The 27874-nt window shown below is 46.7% G+C and overlaps 2 protein-coding genes across 2 annotated transcripts; both read left to right on the top strand.

The window, feature by feature from the left end:
- Positions 1–345: 345 nt before the first annotated feature.
- Positions 346–27622, top strand: LOC143039893 (uncharacterized). Its single transcript, XM_076210221.1, has 2 exons — positions 346–422; positions 25235–27622. Exon 2 carries the CDS (start codon positions 26571–26573, stop codon positions 27483–27485), a length of 915 nt encoding a protein of 304 aa, XP_076066336.1. The 5' UTR covers positions 346–422; positions 25235–26570; the 3' UTR covers positions 27486–27622.
- Positions 21582–23636, top strand: LOC143039737 (uncharacterized). The gene has a single exon (XM_076209978.1). The coding sequence runs from the start codon at positions 21582–21584 to the stop codon at positions 23634–23636; it is 2055 nt and encodes a 684-aa protein (XP_076066093.1).
- Positions 27623–27874: the final 252 nt, after the last annotated feature.

Below are 27874 nucleotides of genomic sequence, written 5' to 3'. Positions count from 1 at the left end.
CTATAATCAGGGAAAGCCAACACAGGTGCTTCAGTAAGAGCAAGCTTCAAGGAATCAAAACTTGTCTGATGGACATCACGCCACTGGAAGGAAGAGTCCTTCTTGAGAAGGCGAGTGAGAGGGGAAGCAATTGAAGTAAAGTCTTTAATGAATGCACGATAGTATCCTGCAAGTCCAAGGAAGGAACGTACATTTTCAACCGACTTCGGTATAGGGAAGTCCTTGACTGCCTTGATCTTTTCACCTGTGGTATGGATACCATGCTTGTCTACAACATGATCTAGGAATTGGATACTAGACTTGAAAAAGGAACACTTGGGTAAGTTGAGTTTCAACCCAGCTTCAGCAAAACGTTGCAAGACCATGGACAACTTAGAAAAGTGGCTTTCCACATCTTTGGAAACTAGAATCAAATCATCCAGGTAAACAAAAAGTCCATTCCCAACTAAGCAATGAAAAATGGAGTTAACTAAACGCTGGCAAGTCAAAGGAGCATCCCGCAAACCCATGGGGCAACGAAGCCATTCATAGTGCCGACTGGGAGTCGAGAAGGCCGTGATTTTACGAGACTTCTCCTCTAGGGGTATCTGCCAAAAACCTGCTTTTAAATCTAAGGTGGTGAACACCGTATTACCAGTGCCAATGGACTGAAGAAGCTCGCTTAAGATAGGCAGAGGATAATGATCTGGAATAGTGACCTCATTGACTTTCCCGTAATCAACTACAGGACGAAAAGATCCATCTTTCTTAGGCACCAGGAGAAGAGGCGAGTTCCACTCTGAGTGGGACTCCTGTACAACACCTTCACTCAATAAATCGTCAACCAAGGACTGGGCTATAAGCCGACGAGAGTGAGGTAGCCTGTAAGAGGGGACGTAAACAGGGCGAGTGCCTGGATGAAGATCAATTCTATGAACCACACGGTCGTAACCCCTAACGGATCACCTGGTAAAGCCAAAGCCTGACGGTGGGTAACTAGCAGGTCAAGGAGACGAGGCGTCTCTTCAGGAAAATCAATCTCGCCTACAAATGTGGCAAGCTCAGAAGCTAAGTGAGCAGGGTCACGTGTTGGAGGAGACTGTAGAACAGAAGCTGCTATAATAGGCGAATCCTGGAAAGCAGCAACGTGTACCACCTCAAAGGAGCCTAAGTGACTGCCAGGAGAGAGAGGAATAGGAGCACCCGTGACATTGGTTACCATCGCTGTGGTAACATGATCCTCACGAATAGTGGAGAGAGTTCCTTCTAGGGCAAGCCGACGAATACGAATAGAGTCAGGCAAAGAGAGAACGTCAGACCCTATCGGGGCACCTGAGACGCGCACCGGAACTCGAACAGAACTTGAAGGTTCAATAAGATGCTCTCCTACAACAACAGCAGCACAATGAGCAACAGGGGTAGAGCGCTTAGAAGTTGGGATAGGCACTTGTGCGGACTAATCAAGCACAGGAGAATCACAAACAGAAACTGGCCTATCCGAAGCAGAGATATCAAAATTGCAGAAAGTCACCACACGGCGACTAGGAGAAATATCTATGCTATGAGCTGTAAGAGCATCAATACCCAAGAGACAATCACACTTAAGGGCAATGCCAGAGACGACAGCAAAAGTGACATTGAAGACTGTAGCATACGAGGGAAACTGTAAGGGAAGACAAACAGATCCAAGAACAAGCAAGGGAGAACCTTGCACAGAATGCAAATGATTACAAAAGGGAGATAAAGGGAGATTATACAATTCCCGTAGAGCAAAGTAAGCCTTTCTACTTAACAGACTACATTCTGCACCAGTATCTACAGTGACAGAAAGAGGCGTATCCCTAGTAAGAAATTGAAAGGTAAGTAATTGAGAAGACTCAATAGCCACAAAGGGAATTATTTGAGACCGAACATTGCTGGTCAACTCTTTGGGTTGTGAAACACGCGCTGGTGAAAATGGGATTGACGAGGCTGGTGAGAAGTCTCATCCCTAAGTTTCAAAACCTTGAAACATTGATCAGTCGAGTGTTTACAATGACCATGGATATGGCAATAACTGAGTCTACTTGGAGGTTCTACTCTGGAAAGGTCATGCGACAGATTAGAAGAAACAGTAGGTACACTCCTGCGAACAGGGGACAGTCTTGACTTGTGTACCTGGCGCCTACGGCGGTAACAAAAGTCGCTCGAGTGACCAGACCTGTTACAAAAGGTACATAACAGGGGAGGGGGGGGGTAACTGTAGATTGAGGGGAACTATGAGTAGGAACTGTAGACTGAGAGGACTGAGGAGAACAAGGGACATGACCATGTTGATGAGCATTGCTAATACACAAGGAACTAGACGGTACTTCCCCTAGTTAACGGGAAAGCTGTGACGCAAAAGACAATAGAGTCTCATCAGGCTTATACATGAGAGAAGATGCTGCTCTTCTCTCAGAAGGCACACAAAAAAAAAAAAAAAAAAAAGATATAGAAGAGAAATTCAATGATAATACGAAATCTATCTAAAGTGATATTGCCATTATCTACCCAATCGGAATGTGAAAGTGACTCTAAAGCGTCAATAGCAAGGATACTGGTCTGAGCTTGCGCCCGTCTATAATCAAGAGTGCCCAGTCGGGATAGTAGAGTATAAGCCAGTTTGAAGCACCAATGGAACGAACCACCACCAGGGGTATCTGAAAAAAGTTTAAAGAAATTAGACCTAAAGGTGTCATAATTATAGTCCAGAGATTTGGGATCTAAACACGACGCTGAAAGTAACTCCGATGCTAGAGAATTTGGCACAATCTGGGACCTCACAAAGGAGATCTTTTCAGGCCCCGTCGAAACAGTTGAATGGACAATGGCGTCCTCACATTGGCGGATAAAATCAGCCGCCCTATAATGAGGATCTTGACCAGAAAATTGCACAACCGACGGGTTTTGATGCAACAGTGTCAATGTATGCGCCATTGTCTCAGCTGAGCTTTGTGAACTGATAAACGAAGGCCTCTTTGACTTAGACATGATAGGAGATGACAACCGTAACCCACTTCGTAAGAGCATACGAAAACACTGACACCAAGCAAGAATTAATGCAATTACAACACACTAGCACAAAGCATGAAATAATGTAAATAATAATAATAATAATAATAATAATAATAATAATAATAATAATAATAATAATAATAATAATAATAATAATAATAATAATAATAATAATAATAAAATAATAATAATATAGAGAAATCACATGGACATGGGACACGAACGTAAGAGAATGATAAAATTCACACAAACAGAAACATTGAAACACAGAAACAATGCAATACATATATCAATAATGAAGAAAAAATTATAGGAAGACTGTAATTAGCAAAATTACGTAAAAAAATGTACAATGCACTGATACGTCAATGTACCCAAGACTCACTGCGGGGTAACATTACAAAAAGGTAAACAAAGAGTGACGTCATACAAATGGCCGCCCAAGGCACGACCGGATAGGTGATTTTTTTTTATGACAATATATTCACAAAATCTAAAAAAAAAAAAAAAGGACAATACAAGTATGCCGAAGGCAAAAATTATACAAAACTGTTAAGTAACAAGGTAGCCAATGTCTGCGGGCGCAGAGCATACGCTTACAATACACAAGGCCGGTGGAGCCGCCGACCGAGAATTTTGAGACTGCAACCACGAATCCGTCTTCATCCACGGAGCAATTTAAACTGCAAGTCACGAAGTGACTTGAGACGACCGTCCCACTAAAGCAGACAGCGATATCAGTCCCAAAGAAGGCCGGCCACGAAGATTCTCGGGGAAAACGTTGTCCAAATTAAATCACACAGCGGCATGCACCCAATGGTCCTGAACAATGTCTGTTGCTGGTATTTGGTGCTATGTTTACGTAAATAAAAAGTCACTGGTCCACAATGAGAAAACACTAGTACGTCTCAACTAACAAATCCTGTAGCCTGTGGAAAGGAAAATGGGAGAGAGAGAGAGAGAGAGAGAAAAAAAAAAAAAAAAAAAAACGGAAGCTCAGCACTCTAACTTTAGTTTGTGGAGGTGTGCACAATGATTGTTTATACGCTGCCACCATTTAATGTTTTGGATGGCTAATGAATACGAAATTACAGCTTGTTAAGAATGTATATATTTGTTTACAACACGGACCACAATGCGTGCACCTGCTAACAACGCTGCTCAAATACTGACGCCACGCTCTCGTTCGCACCAAAACAAAGACGCGCATCGCATCTGCGATATCTTACATAAATACAAAATACCTTTTATACATAATATAATTATTACAATAAATACTAAAATAATACAATATATATATTATACACCATGCCAACACAGTCTCAACAAATTCAAGGCTGGCACTGAGACTGTTGCCAAGTGCCCCAATTGTGGAAAGAAGCACCACGCCTGGAATACCTCATGCGGAGTGCGTAAAATTCAGGCCATTGCCTCTAAGGAGAGGACAGAGAAGCGACAGGACTTCATACCTGCCCCCCCCCCCAGGAACATTTGTATGGGGCAGCAGGAAACACTCTCCTACTACAGCACCACAACCACCTACACATAGTGCTCCTGATCTGAACAATCAGGAGCACTTTCCATCACTGAAACCAGCTCCTACACAGACAAACACAAAAACACAACCAGCTCCCAAAAAAGCCACGCCCACCTCCAAACCCGTGCCCGCCTCTAAACCCGCGCCCACCTCCAAATCCACGCCTGCCTCCAATCCCACCCCCAAACCTAAAGCCAAGCCCACGCCCCCAGTACCAACCCCACGAGCACAGGACCGACGGTCCCCTCCACCTCAATATCCGTCTGATGTCATCCCACTTAGGGAGGATGATATCGACCTGATTGTGACTGCTGTCGTCTCTGCAGTCGCTACTATCTTAGGGGAAAGCGACCCAAAGAAGATGCTAGTCATGGTGGATAGGGCCGTCAAGAACGTGCTCAAACTCCTAAAAGGGAAGAGGAACCCTAGGCGAAAGGAGAGGACTCCCTCCCCCTCTACCTCCTCCTCTCCTGCCTCCTCCCCCGCCTCTTCCACTACCTCTCCTCTTCCTCAACCTCCTCCTCCTCCCCTTCCACTTCCCCCAAGCCCGCCACACCCACTTTTACCATTGGGAAAGCTACACCCACATCTTCAAAGACTAGGAAAGTGTCTTCTGCTAGGCTCCAACTTCAATTTGCTCTCAGGCTTGAAGACTCCTCTTCTGATGAGGAGGGAAATGCCCCCACTGTTATAAAGTCGCAACCCATCTTGTCGTCTGACCGGGGAGGACAAGATGAGACTGTAATGGAACTAGATAGGGAAGACGATCGCCCTGTTCAATAGTCACTTAAGGTTGCTACAGTGGAACATAAACGGGTTCCGCAGCAAAAGCTTGTATCTCCTTGCGCTTTCGCAAGAGTATGATTACGATATCATGCTTCTCCAAGAGACATTGGTGAGCGATGAGGTGCGATTTCCGGGATATCGCATCTTCTCCCTCCCTCGCTCACTCACTACTAGGGGGTGCATGATCTTAGTCAAATCATCCATCCCCTGCAGTGAGATCACGGACCCTGTATCATGTGGGGATGGTGTGGAAGTTCTTGCGGTTCGACTCCATCGAGCCCACGAAACGTACACCATCTATAACATATACAGGGGCCAGAGAGCGGAACTGGACCTTGGAGAAGTGTGTGCTCTTGCTGCGGACAGACTCCTCATCATAGGAGGGGACTTCAACGCCCATCATAACATTTTGATGTCGCCCCAAAGGTCCAATGTCGCTGGGCACCACTCAAATTACGTATTAGATGAATGCCCTGACATTGCGTTGTTGAATGATGGAAATCCGACGCACGTTCAAGGTGGACGACTTGATCTGACCTTGGCGACGGCTACTCTCCTCCCTAGGGTAACCTAGGAGGTGCATCCTATTGTCACTAGCGATCACTTCGGTGTCTCTGTGCACATACGGGATGCGCCACCCATACCAGCTGTATTACCTGTTCCCAGGTGGAAGACAGCTTTGGCAAACTGGCCAATATGTGAGAGGTCTGTTGAAGAATGGACAGCGTCCTACGTTCCACCACAGGACGTGGAAACGTTAGAAGCTGACTTTTCTGCAGCCATTCAGGTGGCTGCCAACAGAGCCATCCCAAAGACTCGCCAGTCCTCCAGAGAACATAAGAACAGCTGTTATTACACCACTGAGGTGAGAGAAGCCAACCATCGGGTGAACATGCTCAGGCGTGTTTTCCGACGGCGCCGAACTCAGACCAATTTGGCCAACTTGCGCGCTGCAGTTCATGACGCTCAAGTCATAGCTGCAGATGCCAGAAGAGCTAAATTTCTTGAATGGTGTGAGGGCTTTAACGCTCACACCTCCCTAGCAGAGCTGTGGTCTAAGCTCCGTAAAGCTACTGGCAGGACTCAACCGCGACGCACTCATCATGCCCCTGATGCTGAGGCGCAGCGGCTGGTGCAGGAGTTTGTCTCTCGCTCCAGCAGCACCTCACTCCCGCAGTGTGTTCAAGACACACTGCAGGACCTCCAAGGAGTGAGGCGTCATAGTGTTGAGGACATGATGGGTCGATCGGATGATACTGACACTAAATTGACGCTTGAGGAGCTACGGGTCACGGACAGGACCAGCTCAGACACGGCACCTGGAGAGGACCTCATCACCTATTCCATGCTGACCCACCTTGGGCCAGCGGGTGACGAGGCACTTCTAAGGGTGATAAACGAGTCTTGGAGGACTGGCAAGCTACCAACAGCCTGGAAGACGGCAATCATAACGCCAATTCCAAAGCCAAAGAAACCTAGTGCTTATCGCCCCATCAGCCTGACAAGCTGCATGGGGAAGACAGCGGAGAGGATGGTGCTAAACAGGCTGCTATGGAAACTGGGTCCAATGCATGAGCATACCCATGCTTACTGCAAAGGCACTGGCACAGCAAACAGTATAGCAACACTCCTCAGTGCTGTCAGTGGGTTCACCAGTTTCAGTACCTGGGGGTCTGGATTGATGAGAAGCTCACTTTTCAGAAGGAACTAGCCTATCTCAAGGAGAGACTGAAGGCAAGAACCACAGTTATGAGAGCAATGACGGGGAAGGCACTTGGTGCCACGCATCAGGTCCTTCGCACATTTTATGTGCACGCAGTTCGCAGCTTGGTGGACTACGCTGCCCCAGCTCTCATAAATGTGGCGACTGCCAAGCTCGAAGACCTGGAGCCTTGCCAAAGTGCCGCAGCAAGGATTATCCTAGGAGCTCAACCTTGGACCAAGATTGTTAGCCTCCAGATGGAGGCTTCATTGCCTTCATTAACATCACGGGTCAGAAGGCTGGAGGTCGACTTTCTTGCCAAGATAGTACAGAGCACCAGAATAACTGAGCCGAGTCAAAGCCTTGTGATAGCTCTGGGACGGTTGGATACTCTTATCCACTCTGATACCTGGCTATCACAGGCGGCTGGGCTCCTGGACTCCTTCAGGCTCACCAGTGCTCTCCTTGAGAAGGGTAGGGACTCTCCACACCCAAAGTTCAAGTCCCCACTACCATGGCTGTCGATACCTGCAACCCTAGTTGTCACAAAGCTTCCCAGTAAGAAGAAGTTATGTGATCAGGAAAGAGTACGAGCGCAGGCCCTACAAGGCATCCGCTCACTGTCGGAACCTGGAATGGCGGTCTATTATACGGATGGCTCCGTAGACCCCAACAGGCCTCGTAGTGCGGGGGCTGCCTTCGTGACGGATGGTTTGACCTTCGGCAGGAGAGTATCTGATCATGCATCCACTCTCCAAGCTGAGGCCATAGCGGTCCAAGGAGCGTTAGAGCATGCTCTAATATCTAGAACTGGTCCTGTAGTGATCCACACGGACTCACAGTCTCTGCTAGGTAGCTTAGAAACGACACAGCCCAGCGACAATGTACGCCTACTGACCTCCATCCTAGCACTCCTGCTGAAGCTGTATCAGCAAGGCAGGAGTGTTACGCTCAACTGGGTGCCGAGCCACGTGGGCGTCCGAGGCAATGAGCTAGCCGACGCCGCAGCTGAAGCGGCGCGCCAAAGACCCAAAGTCGATGTTGTCGTCCCTCTTAGCAGAAATCAGTTGCGCATACGCACCAGTGCTCTTAACCAGATACAACGGTTCCTTCAGTACAGACTGGAGGCAGAGGTGTCAGAAAGGGCGAGGTGGTACAGGGCAGTCACAGACTACGAGCCTCTTGTACTTCCTCGCTCCACACCAAGAAAAGTGGAAACTCTGCTCTTCCGTCTGCGGTTGGAGGACCGTTGTTTCTGGCAAATAAAGACCAACTCCACGCCAGAAGAAAGAAGATGTCGTCATTGCCGCCACCCAGAATCCACCCTTGACCACTACCTCAAGCTTTGCCCCGCAACTGCTTTTCTGAGGAGAGGGCCTCCGACAACATCTGAGGGTCTTGTGCGCTGCCTATGCAGCCACTTAAGTCCGTACGAACTGCGTCGGCTGGTGGAGTGTCAGCCCCCCCTATAATTTTTATATTTCTTGTGCTTTGTATGTATACACCGTCAATGTCTGGAAGGGTGAATTCACCGGGAAGTGCATACGTATATGCATAGGGATGCACATCTAGTGAATGTATGAGTGGGCGTGGCCAAAACCACATGCATTCATACATTGAATCCCCCCCCCCTTTTTCACAATTTATTACACACTTGTGACACCTACAACTGTACACACTTAACATCTTAGGAAGGGTGCATTCACCGGGATGTGCATGCGTGTAACACACACGTGTGCACATCTTGTGAATGTATGAGTGTGTGTGGTTAAACCCACACACACTCATTAGTCAAATCACCCTCCAAACGGGCTCACATTAAAAGCTCGTGGGAGCTTCACTCCCAAATTTAACAGAACAGAACAGAAATGCGTCGCGGTCAGTCTGGTCTAGACTGGTGGCGCGTCGCCACAATACTCCCCCCCCCCTCTTTGGGAGCGAGCGCCGCGGAGGTAGGGTGAGAATCGGGCAGAATCGGGCCGGCCTTTTTATCACTCGACCGGAACGGGTGATTGTACCATCAGATGGCATCTCCGGAGAGGACGGCCTGGATGTTGGCGGCAGCGTGCTGGAGGCATGGTCATTGTGTTGGCGAGGGTGGTCCGGCTGGGCATGGAGCTGGGGGGGAACACTGGTGGTGGGATGCAGGGTTAGCCTGGGTGATGAAGGGGGCGGTTGCCGCGAGGAATCTGACTGAGCCTGGCTGTGTGGGGTTGAGGAATCATGTGGAAAGGGGTGGCCTGAAGAGACGAGTGGTCCCGGGGGAGGGGTGGTGTCTTGAGGTTCGGGGGGAACACTCGATATGGGGCGTTGCTCAGTGGTGGGGATGGGTTAAGGACCATGTTGTAAGAGAAATTGGAGGTGATGGGGAGCGTTGGTAGGGGAAGAAAGGGGGAGGTAAGCTGACTTAAGCCTGTCGATGTAGATGCGATCTGGCTTAGCACCTCGGTGGATGAAGAAGTGTTTCGCCGATCTGCTGATGACTTTGAAGGGTCCATCGTACGGGCATTGGAGAGGGGTTTGTCTGGAGTCCCGCCTGACGAAAACGTAATCACTAGCGGCGAGGGCCGGGGGAACATGCACTGGCTTTGGTTGTGGCGGTGGGCGGGTGTTGGAGAAGGTCTCCTTGATGAGCTGAAGGAGGGCGTAACGATCGGGATCGCCAAAGCCGGGGGTTGACAATCTCCCCAGGAAGGCGAAGTCTTTCAGCGTACACTAGCTGAGATGGAGACACGTCCTAAAAAAGCAAGCGCACCTAAACCCACGCCCACCTCCAAACCCTCGCCCACCTCTAAACCCGCGCCCGCCTCCAAACCCACGCCTGCCTCCAATCCCACCCCCAAACCTAAAGCCAAGCCCACGCCCCCAGTACCAACCCCACGAGCACAGGAACGGCAGCCCCCTCCACCTCAGTATTCGTCTGATGTCATCCCCCTTAGGGAGGATGATATCGACCTGATTGTGACTGGTGTCGTCTCTGCAGTCGCTACTACCCTAGGGGAAAGCGACCCAAAGAAGATGCTCGTCATGGTGGATAGGGCCGTCAAGAATGTGCTCAAACTTGTGAAAGAAAAGAGAAGCCCTTGGCGAAAGGAGAGGACTCCCTCCCCCTCTACCTCCTCCTCTCCCGCCTCCTCCCCTGCCTCCTCCCCCGCCTCTTCCCCTGCCTCTTCCTCATCCACCGCCTCCTCCTCCTCCCCTTCCACTTCCCCCAAGCCCGCCACACCCACTTTTACCATTGGGAAAGCAACACCCACATCTTCAAAGACGAGGAAAGTGCCTTCTGCTAAGCCCCAAAGCCATTATGCACTTAGGCTTGAAGACTCCTCTTCTGATGAGGAGGGAAATGTTCCCACTGTTACAAAGACGCAACCCATCTTGTCTTCTGACCGGGGAGGACAAGATGAGACTGTAATGGAATTAGACAGGGAAGATAGTCGCCCTGTTCAATAGTCACTTAAGGTTGCTACAGTGGAACATGAACGGGTTCCCCAGCAAAAGCTCGTATCTCCTTGCGCTTGCGCAAGAGTATGATTACGATATCATACTTCTCCAAGAGACATTGGTGAGCGATGTGGTGCGATTTCCGGGATATCGCATCTTCTCCCTCCCTCGCTTACCCACTACTAGGGGGTGCATGATCTTAGTCAAATCATCCAAACCCTGTAGTGAGATCGTGGACCCTGTATCATGTGGGGATGGTGTGGAAGTTCTTGCGGTTCGACTCCATCGGGCCCACGAAACGTACACCATCTATAACATATACAGGGGCCAGAGAGCGGAACTGGACCTTGGAGAAGTGTGTGCTCTTGCTGCGGACAGACTCCTCATCATAGGAGGGGACTTCAACGCCCATTACAATATTTTGATGTCGCCCCAAGGGCCCAATGTCGCTGGGCACCACTTAAATTACGTATTAGATGAATGCCCTGACATTGCGTTGTTGAATGATGGTAATCCGACGCACGTTCAAGGTGGACGACTTGATCTGACTTGGCGATGGCCACTCTCCTCCCTAGGGTAACCTAGGAGGTGCATCTTATTGTCACTAGTGATCACTTCTGTGTCTCAGTGCACATACGGGATGCACCATCCATACCAGCTGTATTACCTGTTCCCAGGTGGAAGACAGCTTTGGCAAACTGGCCAGTCTTTGAAAGATCTGTTCAAGAATAGGCAGCGTCCTACGTTCCACCACAGGACGTGGAAACGTTAGAAGCTGACTTTTCTGCAGCCATTCAGGAGGCTACCAACAGAGCCATCCCAAAGACTCGCCAGTCCTCCAGGGAACATAAGAACAGTTGGTATTATACCCCTGAGGTGAGAGAGGCTAACCATCGGGTGAACATGCTTAGGCGTGTTTTCCGACGGCGCCGAACTCAGACCAATTTGGCCAACTTGCGCGCTGCAGGTCGTGACGCTCATGTCATAGCTGCAGATGCCAGAAGAGCTAAATTTCTTGAATGGTGTGAGGGCTTTAACACTCACACCTCCCTAGCAGAGCTGTGGTCCAAGCTCCGTAAAGCTACTGGCAGGACTTAACCACGACGCACTCATCATGTCCCTGATGCTGAGGCGCAGCTGCTGGTGCTGTAGTTTGTCTCTCGCTCCAGCGGCACCTCACTCCCGCAGTGTGTTCAAGACACACTGCAGGATCTCCAAGGAGTGAGGCGTCATAGTGTTGAGGACATGATGAGTCGATCGGATGATACTGACACTAGCTTTACGCTTCAGGAGCTACGGGTCACACACAAGACCAGCTCAGACACGGCACCTGGAGAGGACCTCATCACCTATTCCATGCTGACCCATCTTGGGCCAGCGGGTGACGAGGCACTTCTAAGGGTGATAAACGCGTCTTGGAGGACTGGCAAGCTACCAACAGCCTGGAAGACGGCAATCATAACGCCAATTCCAAAGCCAAAAGAACCTGGTGCTTATCGCCCCATCAGCCTGACAAGCTGCATGGGGAAGACAGCGGAGAGGATGGTGCTAAACAGGCTGCTGTGGAAACTGGGCCCAATGCATGAGCATATCCATGCTTACTGCAAGGGCACTGGCACAGCAAACAGTATAGCAACACTCCTCAATGCTGTCAGTGGCACTCCGTCCATCTTGGTCTTTTTGGATTTGGAAAAGGCGTTTGAGCTGGCCAGTCCACTTGTGATATTAGACACCCTTGCTCGCAAGGCGTAAAAGGCAAGCTGCTTTCTTGGATTGCTGACTATCTCAGTCACTGGTCTGCGAAAGTAAGGTTTCAGGGTCACATATCAGAGGCCAGAATGCTGGAGAATGGCGCTCCACAAGGGGGGGGGGGGTCTTCAGCCCCACTCCGTTCAATGTGCTCGTCTCCAACATTCTGGAACTACCTCTACCACATGGGTGCAAGGTTATCTCTTATGCAGATGATATTGCACTCACAATTACTGGGAAACGGCAGTGCTTCAGCAGGGCCCAGCGCTGCATAAGCACTGTGGCAACAGAATGTTGCAGGTAAGGGTTAAAGATCTCCCCTACAAAATCGAAGGCCATGGCATAAGGACTCTGGAAAGAAGAGGAGCACCTCACCATCCAGGACCTTAGGCTGGATTGGGTTCACCAGTTTCCGTACCTGGGGGTCTGGATTGATGGGAGGCTCACCTTTCAGAAGGAACCACAGTTATGAGAGCAATGACGGGGAAGGCACTTGGTGCCACGCATCAGGTCCTTCGCACATTCTATGTGCAAGCAGTCCGCAGCTTGGTGGACTACGCTGCCCCAGCTCTCATAAATGTGGCGACTGCCAAGCTCGAAGACCTGGAGCCTTGCCAAAATGCCACAGCAAGGATTATCCTAGGAGCTTAACCTTGAACCAAGATTGTTAGCCTCCAGATGGAGGCTTCATTGCCTTCATTAACATCACGGGTCAGAAGGCTGGAGGTCGACTTTCTTGCCAAGATAGTACAGAGCCCCAGGATAACTGAGCTGAGTCAGAGCCTTGTGATAGCTCTGGGACGGGTGGATAATCTCATCCACTCCGGTACCTGGCTATCTCAGGCGTCTGGGCTCCTGGACTCCTTCAGGCTCACCAGTGCTCTCCTTGAGAAGGGTAAGGACTCTCCACACCCAGAGTTCAAGTCCCCACTACCATGGCTGTCGATACCTGCAACCTTCGTTGTCACATTGTAGCTTCCCAGTAAGAAGAAGTTATGTGATCAGGAAAGAGTACGAGCGCAGGCCCTACAAGGCATCCGCTCACTGTCGGAACCTGGAATGGCGGTCTATTATACGGATGGCTTCGTAGACCCCAACAGGCCTCGTAGTGCGGGGGCTGCCTTCGTGACGGATGGTTTGACCTTCGGCAGGAGAGTATCTGATCATGCATCCACTCTCCAAGCTGAGGCCATAGCGGTCCAAGGAGCGTTAGAGCATGCTCTAATATCTAGAACTGGTCCTGTAGTGATCCACACGGACTCACAGTCCCTGCTAGGCAGCTTAGATTCAACACAGCCCAGCGACAATGTACGCCTACTGACCTCCATCCTAGCACTCCTGCTGAAGCTACACCAGCAAGGCAGGAGTGTTACCCTCAACTGGATGCCGAGCCATGTGGGTGTCCCAGGTAATGAGCTAGTCGACGCCGCAGCTGAAGCGGCGCGCCAAAGACCCAAAGTCGATGTTGTCGTCCCTCTTAGCAGAAATCAGTTGCGCATACGCACCAGTGCTCTTAACCAGGTACAACGGTTCCTTCAGCACAGACTGGAGGCAGAGGTATCAGAAAGGGCGAGGTGGTACAGGGCAGTCACAGACTACGAGCCTCTTGTACTTCCTCGCTCCACACCAAGAAAAGTGGAAACTCTGCTCTTCCGTCTGCGGCTGGAGGACCGTTGTTTCTGGGAAATCAAGAACAACCCCACGCCAGAAGAAAGAAGATGTCGCCATTGCCGCCACTCAGAAGCCACCCTTGAGCAATACCACAAGTATTGCCCCGCAACTGCTTTTCCGAGGAGAGGGCCTCCGACAACAATTGAGGGTTTTGTGCGCCGCCTATGCAGCCATTTAAGCAAATACAAACTGCGTCGGCTGGTGGAGTGTCATCCCCCCCACCTTTAAACTTATATTTATATCTCAATGTTACACATTTATTACATATGAATACACCGCTCATGTTAGGAAGGGTGCATTCACCGGGATGTGCATACGTATATCACATACGTATGCACACCTTGTGAATGTATGAGTGGGTGTGGTAAAAACCCGCACACACTCATACATTAAATCACCTTCCAAACGGGCTCACCCAAAAAGTCCGTGGGAACCTCATTCCCAAATTGCACAGAACAGAACTGCGTCGCGATCAGTCTGGTCTAGACTGTTGGGGCGTCGCCACAATATATGTGTATATATATATATATATATATGATTTCAAGAAATCTACAGCGACAATGGCGTTGTTGAGTTTATATTGGAGCTTTAATTTCTCTCGTGCAACAAGTTTCTGTGGTGACTCCAAATAGCTGAGAAGGTGTCCAAAAGACATTGGGTGTGGTTTTCTCTTTTTTAATTCTCCTATACGTATTTCGACCTTACTCGGTCATCCTCAGGGAGGGAGTAACAATAGTTGGTGATTACAGGGTTTAAATACAGGCCGTACATTGGCCGAACACTGGGAGAGGTCATTTCATGTAGCCGTGCTCCGTAGCGCTGCGTACGTGGAAGTAGCAACTTCCTTGTGGATTGTGGAAAGGGGTGTTATTGTTTGTGTTATGTGCGTCTACTGCTTGGGAGTGTGGTTGTGGGCATGAGTTGTATGTTAATGGAAGGTTTCTCGATGTATATGTTCACTGCTTCGGCCATCTTAAGGCGAAGGGGGTCGTGGGCTTTGTAGATTATTTTAGTGTTTTCGTTTAGTGTTTGTCTGGTGATGGTGGTTTTGTGTTCTTTTGTCATATGTGTTTTGATGGCGCCATTCTGGAGGTGGTATGAGAGTCTTTTGGAGAGGGTCATAGAAGTCATGCCAATGTATGAGGAGGTGCGGTGCTGACAATCACCGACAGGGCAATCAAACTGATACACGACATTGACTTCTTGTAGAGGAGGGTTGGGGGGCTGGCTGTTGTTCTTAATAACCAGGGTGTGTGTTTTGGAGGTTTTGTAGTATACGATTAGGCGTATCTTAGTGTCTGGGTTGTTGGGTCGAATGTTACGTGTGATAATATTTTGAAGTGTTCTTTCGTCTTCTTTGTAGCCGGTGTTCATATGTCCTTTGTAGTACAGGTCCAGTGTTGGTATATTGGTGTTTATGGGTGTTGGTTGGCCGGTAAAGGAGTTCATCTTGTTTTTGATAATGGATTCGATGGAGTGTTGTGGATAGCCGTTGTTGACAAGTAGTGTTGTTATACGTTGGAGTTCGTTGTTCGTGGTTTTCCATGTACTGCTGTGAGAGAAGGCTCGGTTCACTAGTGATCGGATCACGCTTTGTTTGTAGCGTTCTGGACATTCGCTACTGCCGTTAAGACAGAAACCGAGGTTAGTGTCTTTGACGTAGACTTCAGTCGTGAATCGATCTGAGGCTGTGCCTACTAGTATATCTAAGAATGGGAGGGTGCCATCGTTGCGTTGGTGTTCATAGGTGTAATTAAGGGTTGAATGTTTCTTGAATGTGTGTGAGAGTTGAGTTACAGATTGGGAATCTTTTGCGCTAATAAAAATGTCGTCAACATACCGGGCGTAGATACAGGGCTGCATGTCAGGATGGTCGTTGAAGACTTTCTCTTCGATGGATCCCATATAGAAGTTGGCGAAGAGTGGTCCAAGGGGGGATCCCATTGCCACGCCGTCTACCTGTATGCGCATTTTCCCATCTGGACCGTAGAAGGGAGCTTCCATCGTGCAGATTTCAAGGAGTTCTCGGAGGATTGCTTCAGGGACGGCGAGGGGTGTTGAGTTGGGCTTGTGGTAGATACTCTGGCAGATGAGGTCAATAGTCTCTTTTACTGGCACATTTGTGAACAGATTCTCGACATCTAATGAGGCTATGACCCCTACTGGTTGGGAGGATTCAAGGATGGTGAGGAATTCCTGCGACGATTTTAGGCTGTAGGAGGTTGGGATGTATGGGGTTATTAAGGAGTTAAGGCGTTTGGCAAGTTTGTAGGTAACTGTAGGTGTTTGGCTGATGATAGGGCGGAGGGGGTTTCCAGGCTTGTGCGTTTTAACATTCCCAAAGGCATATCCAAGTTTGTGGTCTCCTTCGACTAGGGGAAGTTTGGTGGTGCCTGCTGTTATGTTGTTTTTTCTGATGATCTTGTTGAGTTTCTTTCTCAGATCCAGGGTGGGGTTAGTTGTGATGATTTTGAACTTGTTGGTGTCATCTAGTATGGTTTTCATCTTTCCGACGTATTCTTCCTTGTCAAGTAGGACGTAGATGGAAGATTTATCTGCCCTACGTATGACGATATTATCCTGCTCTTTCAGTTCCTTGGCTGCTTTCCGAAGAGGGGATGTGAGTAGGGAGGTATTGTGGTGTCCTCTTCGTTTATTGACTTCAGCACATATTTCAGATGTTAGATTGGGGTTTGTAGTAATCTGTACGGCCTGTATTTAAACCCTGTAATCACCAACTATTGTTACTCCCTCCCTGAGGATGACCGAGTAAGGTCGAAATACGTATAGGAGAATTAAAAAAGAGAAAACCACACCCAATGTCTTTTGGACACCTTCTCAGCTATTTGGAGTCACCACAGAAACTTGTTGCACGAGAGAAATTAAAGCTCCAATATAAACTCAACAACGCCATTGTCGCTGTAGATTTCTTGAAATCATGTATACAACATGGCCTCCTACCAATATATATATATATATATATATATATATATATATATATATATATATATATATATATATATATATATATATATATATATATATATATATATATATATATATATATGTGTGTGTGTGTGTGTGTGTGTGTGTGTGTGTGTGTGTGTGTGTGTGTGTGTGTGTGTGTGTGTGTGTGTATATGTGTGTGTGTGTGTGTGTGTGTGTGTGTGTGTGTGTGTGTGTGTGTGTGTGTGTGTGTGTGTGTGTGTATTTACCTAGTTGTATTTACCTAGTTGTATTTTACGGGAAGGGGAGCTATGCTCGTGGGGTCCCGTCTTCATATCTCATTTTATCTAAACTATTTTTAAATTCATGTATTGTTTTTGCACACACCACTTTCTCATCTAACTTGTTCCAACTGTCTATCACTCTGTGAGGAAAGCTGTTCTTTTTCAAATCTCTTCTATAGCTGTCTTTTTTTATTTTCTTTCCGTGTCCTCTTGTATTTCTGTCATCCCATTTTATCAGATTCTCTCTATCAGTAATTTCTATGCCTTTCATGATTCTGTAAATAGCTATCAAATCTCCTCTCTCTCTTCTTTGCTCTAGTGTCTGTAGTTCAAGTTTGTCTAGTCTCTCTTCATATGATAGTTTTGAGAGTGTTGGTGCCAATTTTGTAATTGCTCTTTGTATTCTTTCAAGTTTTTTAATACATTTTTTTGTACTTGGTGACCATATCGTTGCTGCATATTCCAATCTTGGTCTTATCAGGGTGATTAGGATTTTCTTCACCATTTCTTCATCCAGGTATGTAAATGCAACTTTGATTGTTCTTATTAGACTATAAGTTTCTCCAAAAATCTTATTTATATGTTTCTCAGGTGACATATTATTCATAACAATGACTCCCAGGTCCTTCTCATTTTCTACTTTTTTTTATTCCTTCTTCTCCCAATTTATATGCTCCTGTTATTCTGTTTTTGCTTTTTCCAAATTCCATTATACTACACTTTTTTGTATTGAACTCCATCTCCCACTTCCTACTCCATTCCTGTACTTTATTTAGATCTCTCTGTAGTGATTCACAATCTTCTTCAGTTTTCACTCTTTTCAGTAGTTTTGCATCATCTGCAAAGAAGCTCATATAGCTTTCAATTCCTTCATCCATATCATTAATATATATAGCAAACATTATTGGGGCCAGAACTGTTCCCTGCGGAACACCGCTTATTACTTCATCCCATTTTGAGTGCTGGTTTCTTATCACTACTCTCATTTTTCTTTCTTGCAAAAAGTCTTCCATCCAATTTAGTAGTTTGCCCTGTATTCCTCCTTCAGTTTCTAATTTCTTAAGCAACTTCTTATGTGGTACTTTGTCAAAAGCTTTCTTTAGGTCTAAAAATGCACAGTCCGCCCATCCATCTCTTTCTTGTATTATATCTATTAGCCTTGAATAGAAACATATTAAATTGGTGACGCATGATCGTCCTTGTCTGAATCCAAATTGCCTTGGATTTAACACTTTGTTTTTTTCTAAATATTTTACCCATCTACTTTTGATAATTCTTTCACAAATTTTTGCTATTGTACTTGTTAGAGAGACTGGTCTATAGTTTGTAGGTTCTTCTTTATTTCCTCCTTTATATATAGGTACTATATTTGCTTTTTTCCAATCTTCTGGAACTTTTCCTTCTTTCAAGGAACTATTTAGTATGCTATGTATTTTGTCTGCCAGTTCATTCCTGCATTCTTTCAGTATCCAGTTTGCTATTTCATGTGTGTGTGTGTATATATATATATATATATATATATATATATATATAATATATATATTTATATATATATATATATATATATATATATATATATATATATATATAAACCATTCATCTGGTCGTGCTTGTTTAATTAGGATTGTGGGCAGTTTCCTCTAATTTTTCGCTGTGAGTGCAACAATTTGCTTGTATACAAACTTATGTGATTCACCATACTGACTGCCAAACACAGTAAACAATCTCAGAACTACATGTGAAATTATGAAATTATACACTTACACTTCAAAGGTCATTTACAGATTCTCGAAATATTTTTTATTCATTATGATGAAACTATACAATTAATTTCTTAAATTGAAAAAAAAAATCATCTTGAAAACTTTGTGTGCATATTTTCTCTTTGTGGACTAGTCTTTCAAATATGTGCATGCACACAGCAACCAAACTGACCCCAACCTGGCAGATAAACCACATGAGGAAAAACTAAAAGCACTGGGTAATTTTGAATGATTTAAATAGAAAGGGGTGATATGATTACAGCATTCAGGTCACTGAAGGGGGTGGATTGCATTGACAGTAGGGATCTGATTAACCACTTTGGTACGATGACGCGTATACATAGGTATCATGAGGCGTGAGTGGGTACACGATGCATTGGTGTCATAATTGTATATATAGCCTATATTTTTTGAAGTTGTACATGAGTTACCCCCAGATTCAGTGAACTGGTTTGATTATATTTTCTGTGTTTATTATTACTCAGAGTAAAAGAGAACGATTAATACAGCAGTGACTTTATATTTTATAATGTGAATAGTGTGATATAAATTACATATGGCAACTGATGCTGCACACGAGAAATTGAGTCACACTGAAGTAGTTAATATTGGAGGACTCCAAGAGGTCATGGAAAGAAATTAAGAAAGACCACATGTCTAAAGGATATGAAGAATTACAATTTTCCACATACTTGTAAATGCATGAATATGTGAAATAGCTTAGAAGGTAGCCCAAACTCAAACAGCACACGAATTCAAATCTAAATATGATAATTGGAAATCAAGGTTATAGAGCAAGTTGGAACTGTACATGAATTCAAGGCTAAATATAATAAAAAATGAGAATAGGAGACGAGACTCAATAAATGTTGCTCCTATCCTTTATACTACAATTAAGTACATATGGCTTGGAGGGAACATTAGTAGTGGGCTCTAGCATAGAACTGTGTTTGTCATTTTCATATAATACTCACTTGGGAGAATTTTGGGTCTCTAGGTGAGGATGCTTTATTGGTGTGGTGGTTTGGACATATCCTGCCATTGTTCTCAATGTATTATTTTGTACAGCTTATAAAGTGCCTCATGTTTGTTTTTTTCTGGTCAGGTCAGGTCATTCAGGTCAGGTCAGGTCAGACGCATTCACAGTGCTCCGTATTTATCTTCCGTACTTAAGAATTACTGAAGAGTTTATCCATTAAATTAGTACACACACACACACACAAAAAAAGACCCAGTCGAGTGAAAGTGAAAGTGAAGTGCATCATATAAGCGAAACCCCGTAAATCCAATTTCATTAACAAACCCAAGCGACCAAGCGTCCGTCGCACAAAGCATCATGGCTGCCTCCGCCCAATCACAACATACAGATATCTGCGCTTCGTGTGGCGCGGACGGGGACATTGAACACACCATAGGCTACAATGGGTGTCCTAATTGGATCCACTATCTCTGCACGGGGCTTCCCCTATATCAAATCATGTTCTTCATAAAAACAAACAGAAAATACACGTGTAAAATGTGTTTTGATAAAACATACGGGGATGACGACGTAGCGATGAACGAAACAAAGGAGGCGGAAGACGCTTTAATTTGGCAGGATAAAACTTCCCAAAAACGAGCAAACTAACAAGAGATATCAGTGCCTCCCTGAACGCATCGAACCCACTTCCACCAACACATACAAGGGTAGATAACGAGGACTCACTGACCCAAAAGGACACCACAACATCCCAACAACCACGGCACACCACACAGCAACACGTATCAACTGACCAAACCCCAAACCACCCCACAGGGACTAGGCCCAAGACTACAGAGAAAGGGCAAGTAACTAGTAACTCTGACCACACTAACTCGGTTAAAGAGCATCACCCCACCGGGACAATTCCCGAGGCTAAGGCCCTTGACGCCACAGACACAGTGGCGGTCGCCACTAAGACAGTGGAGACTCATAACCCTGTCCAAAACAAAGCGACGAAAGTACCTCACCCTACCGGGATAATTCCCAAGGCTAAGGTTTCGGATGCCAAGACGAAACAAGCCCCTGTCCCCACCCAACCCCCTCAGGCAAACCCACCTATAAGTCTAAGCCCAGCCAACCCCCCTCAGAACGGGGCTGGGCTCAAGGACCAGGGCAAGGAAACCCCCATCTAAAGATACTATAAGAAGGGCCGATGCAGACATGGCAACTCGGGCAAGGAATGCAACTACAGACACCCCAAACCATGCTACAAGCTTTTGACGCATGGTACTCGAGATGATCGTGGTTGCAAATTAGGAAGGGATAAATGCCCTCAGTTCCACCCACTCATGTGTAAGAATTCTGTAAGGCACAGCATATGCCGAATCAAGTCTTGCAAATTCACGCGTGTCAAAGGGACATGGAAACCAAATGACGCCAAAACCCAAGTCGCACAATCAAACACCAACAACAACAAAAAACCTGGTAACCTGGGGAGCAAACCAGGGAATACCAGACACAAGTCAGGACCAGGGACATCCACAGGCTCCCCATCAAACACACACACAAACGCTAGCTCACCTTTTTTAGAGATAGCGACAGCTCTACAGACCACCATGAACACGCTGACCAAACCTGTAGAGTCCCAGGGCCTAATACTATCCTCCCTGATGCAAGGAAGTCACAGGAACTGACCACCACTTCAGGCCCATCCGGCATTCCCATGGGCACCCGTCGTTCACACCAACTAGAGTCCATCCTAATGGGTAACATACAGGGCCTCTACCCTAAAAGCAATAGAAGTAAAGTCTCCTTCCTGAAGGAACTAACACTAGAAGAGGACCCAATGTTCATTGCCCTAACGGAGACCCACCTGGCTAGCGACGTAAAAGAGTCTGAGATAGGAATAACCAACTACACCCTATTTAGAGCTGACAGAGAAGGAAGAAGCCACGGTGGTGCAATGGTCTACCTCAGGCACGATCTAGCCGCCCACACCAAGACACTGTTATCCCACTCAAACGGGGTGATAGAACTCCTAGCCTTACACATCACTAACATAAATCTAATCATTATAAACTGCTACCGCCCACCTCAGTGCAATCTCGAAAGTTTCTCGAAAGCTTTGGGAAAACTGAACGAAGTGCTGGAGACCACCCCACATGCCATGACAGATATCATCATGTGTGGTGACTTCAACTTTCCCTTTATATGCTGGCCTGATGGCGGAACCAGTGGGGGCACTCTAGAAGACCAAGCCCAAGCCAAACTCCTTCTAGAGACCGCTGACAAACTGTTCCTAAACCAGCATATAATGGAGCCGACTAGGAGGAACAACATACTGGACCTCTTTTTTACCAATAATCAAGAGTCGATCAGCAATTGCAGGTCAGAGAAAACAATCTTCTCTGACCACAATATAATCCACATCAACACAACTTACACCAAAAGTAAGACACCACAGGAATCCCTGACTCCTCCGGACATGACACCCTTCGCCAGCTTCAACTTCTTCAGTCAAAAGGTACACTGGGAACAGTTACAACAGGATCTCAGGAAGATTGACTGGAAGCTGGCACTGCAGGAAACTGACCCCAACACCACTCTCAACACATTATTGAGGATTTTGCTGGAGGTGTGTACTGCCTATGTGCCACGAAAAAGCAACAAAAAGGATCGCAGGTACTCCATCTCGCGCGACAGGAAAATCCTCATGCGAGAGCGTGCCAACCTCAACCTAAAACTCATTAAAAGTAGCAATGAGACCCAAAGGCTCTCAATCTCCTCAAAAATAGAGGACATAGAGCAGAAAATCAAACACTCACACGAGGAGCAGAGAAGAACGGAGGAATACCAAGCTATAGAAAACATAAGGCATAACCCGAAAGTCTTCTACAGTTACTGTAAGAAATTCCTCAAAACCAAGTCACAGATTGAACCCCTAGTGACTGAACAAGGCACCATAACAGATGCCCCACAGGAAACCTGCCAGATGCTGGCACACCAATACAACAGTGTGTTCAGAATACCAAAAACACAGATGGAAATCCTCGATCCCACAACCTTCTTAAACCAGGTGACTACGAATCTGAACCAGCTTACCGACATTCAAGTGACAGTAGGAGACATCAAAAAGGCAATAAAGGAGCTTAGGATTAACTCGGCCGCTGGACCAGACGGCGTTCCGGCAATCCTACTCCTAAAATGCAGCGAGGTCTTGGCAGTCCCAATCCATATGTTGTGGCTAGCCTCCTTTGACAAAGGAGAGATCCCGGCACTATTAAAACAAGCCATCATAAGCCCAATATACAAAGGAGGAGATCGGACCTTGCCAAAGAACTATCGACCTGTCGCCCTCACGTCCCACATTGTCAAGGTAATTAAGAAATGTGTAAGGGACAAACTGCTCACGCACCTTGAAGTGAATAAAATCATTAAAGAGAATCAACATGGTTTCAGGAAAGGTCGGTCATGCCTCTCAAACCTACTGCCACACTACGACTGGCTACTACGGAACCTGTCGGAGGGGAGAAATGTTGACGTAGTATTGCTAGACTTTGCCAAAGCCTTCGACAAGGTGGACCACGGTGTCCTCCTCCACAAGGTAAGGGATTTAGGAATCTCAGGGAAGGTAGGAGTCTGGCTTCACAACTTTCTGACAGACCGTACACAAACAGTCGCAGTTGATGGTGTGAAGTCCATTGAATCCAAGGTAATAAGCGGAGTACCACAAGGATCTGTACTCGGCCCCCTCCTATTCCTAGTCTATATGACATAAATAGGAGGGTGGACTCAACCCTCCTGTCTTTTGCCGATGATGCCCACATCAACCGTGCAGTGCGGGAAAGTGGGGACATGCAACATCTACAAGACGATCTCAACTCAGTTTATGCATGAGCCAACAACAGCAACATGCAATTCAACGAAGAGAAGGTCTAGGTCTTGAGATATGGCACAAACCAAGGCATTAAAGACAACACTGAACTGCACACGGAAAGAGGTATGAAAATCACACCCAAAGCCCATGTAAAAAGCCTGGGCATTCACTTAAGTGATGATGCCACTTTTCAGCACCACATCATGCAGTCAGTGAAAAGAGCACGAGGGATGGCCAGCTGGATCCTAAGGACTTTCTCCTCAAGAAAGGTTCAAGTGATGCTTACCCTCTGGAAGTCACTTATTCAACCGATCCTGGACTATTGTAGCCAACTCTGGTCGCCACTCAAACGCGGAGACATCCAGATGTTTGAAACTGTCCAAAGGAACTACACCAGGCACATCAAAGGGATGCAAGATCTCAACTATTGGGATTGCCTGGGAGCACTAGGTCTATACTCTCAACAAAGGAGGAGAGAAAGATACAGGGCCATTTACACATGGAAAATCCTTGAGGGACTTGTTCCAGACCCCACGCCCTCAACAATCAAGCCATACCACAGTGTAAGGCATGGGCGTAAGTGCGAGAGACAAACTATCCCATCAAGAGCCCCAGAAAGGATTAAGACCCTACTGGCAACCAGACTAGGCCATGAGGGTCCAAAAATCTTCAACGCCCTCCCAAAAGAGGTGAGAGAGAAAACTAAATGCTCAGTGGACAGCTTCAAACATGCACTGGACAGGTTCCTGCGGAAGGTGCCAGACGAGCCTCCAGTGCCAGGCTACACCGCCATCAGTAGGTTCTCTCCAAAATCACTACCAGACCAACTGACCCTCGCGGGGAGTGACAACATGACTGGCAGCAGCGGTAGTCCACTACGGCTGTGAGGATCGACCTCGGAACTTCACTAAGTAAACTAAGTAAAGTAAGTTGGGAACCTAAGGCCCTGTTTACACTAGCAGTTTCAACTGCTGCAATTCAGTTACAGTGCTAATCAATGGAGGTGTTCACACAACCATGCAATTTTTTTCTTGACTGTGATACTGCTGTGGCTTCTGTATGGTTCAAACTGCTTGTGTGAACAGGGCCCAACTATGGAAGCATAGTTGAGCGTGGTTCTTGTGCATTGTTTATAATCAGTGATTAGTTCACTTCTGTTGTCCTAAGCCGCTGTTTCCAATATATTTTCTAATTGATTTTTGCTATCTGATCTTTGATGTGCAGGATGAAAGTCATATGAGTATCAAGAGTTTGGCCAAGGATTCTTTTTTTTCTCTCTCTCCAAAGGAAGAGTTTAGACATTTGATTTTACTTTTGGGTGTTTTATTCATGGTTATTTAGACTGAGAAATGTTAATAATGATTTATGATTTATGCTTCCATTCTATAGTTTTTGAGCCATTGTTCTAATTCAAAGTAAGCTAGGGTGTTTGCTCTTAGCAACTTTTTTGTAATTGATATATACCTAAGGCTTTTTCCCATTTACCAGGGAGTCAAAAGGTACCGTATTTTCCGGCTTAAAATGCGCATCGGGTTATAATGCGCACCCATGCACTTCGTTATCTCAGTACACAGATAGCGCGCACCGACGTATAACGCGCATGCCCGATCGCATTTGTCTATAACGCAAGTTTACCTCGGTATTTATATCATGTGAACGAGGTTACATGGAGAAGTATTTTTCATTGGCTAGAGCCACCGCTGGGAAATCTGTTGATTTGTCTCTAAATTAAGTGTCAGTTTAGGCATCAATCAGGACACAACTAAGAAAAAGTCGGAACTACATGTACCGGTATATGACTCATGTTGTGCGTTGGTCCTTTGTTACTTTGTAGCTTAGTTTGTAGGAAATATGATCTAAAAAAAGTTTATTGAAAGTAAAATATACAGAAAAATTTCGGGATTTTTACAGAAAATGTTCATTTTATATCTTGAGGAAATAATTCGTCTTTACCATTTTTTATTTAATACTGAAACAAACTACAGACAGTTTCGTTTTAGCTTTGAACCTGCAATGACAGTGGTGAAATAGGACAGTCTCTCATCGAGGTGACGTTTAGTTAATATAACTCCCGAAAGAGGGTGTTGTAGTCAGGTGTTTGACACAAGTTTATGAACGGCCGCAACGGAATTTGTACCATACCTAAATTGAAGCAACAAAGCCAACAAAAAAAATTCAAACTAGGATGCTGTGAACATGGGCAAATATCATGAATATTGATCATGTTTCATGGTATTTAGGCCTATTTAAACATGAAAAATAAGATTCGATAGATACCTATACCAAATATTTATATACGGTAGCCCATGCTGGCGTATTCTTTCATGTCACCATGGCTGTTCTTCTTGTTCTCAGAGATAAGACTGAGTCTGAATGGACAGGACATCCTCGCTGCGTATCTTCATCGCCTTGAACTCGACTGATTTAGCCACGATTACCCTAGTCGCTAGCTCTGATCGTGTGCTAACGATTATTATAACGAAAGTACTGCTACCCGAGCTAATTCCCCCTTATCCGAGGAATCTCGCTCTGGCAGGATTATGCCCCACATAACTCTCCCTGCACGGTTAGCGTAGCCCTTGCGGTTCTGTTAAAAATCGCTTTCACGGCGGGAGAGGGGGGACCCTTTATCAAGCGTTTAGTCCGGTCTCGCGCACCCTCGCGCAACCGAGCCTCGTTATTCGATTGACTGCTTACCAGGTAGACAGGAGAAGACAGTACGAACGCGCTAGCTTACGCCCGCGAACCCCTGCCCCTTAGATTACATTTTTTTTTTCTCTAAGTTGTTGAGGATTATAGGTTTTCAAGTTAGGTTTTCTCGTTATCAGTGCCGCCATGGCGGACACTGAATCTTGGACCTGCGTGTCTAAGAAGAGACGCTGCGCTCCGGGTTCACCGGTTCCACCGGTTCCACCGAGTGGCGAAGCTGCTGTGGTGATGGCCCCGATTAGCTCGAAGGGTGGCAAGCTCCCCACCTTCAAGGTTGTACCCTCGGCGGGGTACGACACCGCGTTTGAGGTAGTAAGAGTGCTCGAGAAGGGCCCTCTCCGCGGTCAGCTCTTGTCCCTTCGACCCCTTGGCGACAGTAACGTGCTCTTGCTACCGAGCAGTTATGACGTCGTCGAGGAGTTGGAGAGGATCAAGTCACTCGATGGCAAGCCGTTGAACCTAGAGCGGCTTAACCCGGAAGACCGTAAGCATCGTCTCGTGGCCCACGATTACCACACCTCTTTCGAGACCGAGGTTATTGAGGACCATCCTCAGGTAATCTCGGCCACGAGAATGCGTCGGTGGGACAAGCGTCCGACACGCCAGGTCCTCATTACCGTGAAAGGCGAACCTTTCAACTCAATTGACCTGGGTTGGTATGGCAGGTATGATGTACGAACGTACATCCCTGATCCTCTCCGTTGTTTCAAGTGTCAGCGCTACGGTCATCACCAGGCGAGGTGCACAGCTAAACAGCACAAGTGCGGAATTTGTAGCATGCCTCATGCCACTGAGACTTGTCTCGACAAGTTCAAAGCTGGCACTGAGACTGTTCCAAAGTGTCCGAACTGTGGGAAGAAGCACCACGCCTGGAATACCGGGTGCGCAGTTCGTCAAGTGCAGGCCATTGCCTCAAAGGAGAGGACTGAGAAGCAGCAGGACTTCATACCTGCCCCCCCCCAGGAACATTTGTATGGGGCAGCAGGAAACACTCTCCTGCCACTGCACCACCACCACCTACACACAGTGCTCCTGATTTGAACAATCAGGCGCACTTCCCAACATTGAAGACAGCTCCCACACAGACACAACCAGCTCCCAAAAAGGCCGCTCCCACCTCCAAACCCGTGCCCGCCTCCAAACCTGCACCCATCTCCAAATCCACACCTGCCTCTAATCCCACCCCTAAATCTAAAGCCAAACCCACGCCCCCCGTACCAACCCCACGAGCACAGGACCGACGGTCCTCTCCACCTGAATATCCGTCCGATATCATCCCCCTCAGGGAGGATGACATCGAGCTGATAGTGACTGGCGTCGTGTCTGCTGTCGCCACGACTTTTGGCGAGGATGACACAGGCAAAATGCTGGAGTTGGTGAACAGGTCTGTTAAGAATGTGCTCAAGCTCCTAAAAGAGAAGAGGAACCCT

The sequence above is a fragment of the Oratosquilla oratoria genome, chromosome 27 (assembly GCF_046742065.1).
Source record: "Oratosquilla oratoria isolate Oo_2021 chromosome 27, ASM4674206v1, whole genome shotgun sequence".
NCBI lineage: Eukaryota > Metazoa > Arthropoda > Malacostraca > Stomatopoda > Squillidae > Oratosquilla > Oratosquilla oratoria.
This window is presented reverse-complemented; position numbering and strand designations above follow the sequence as displayed.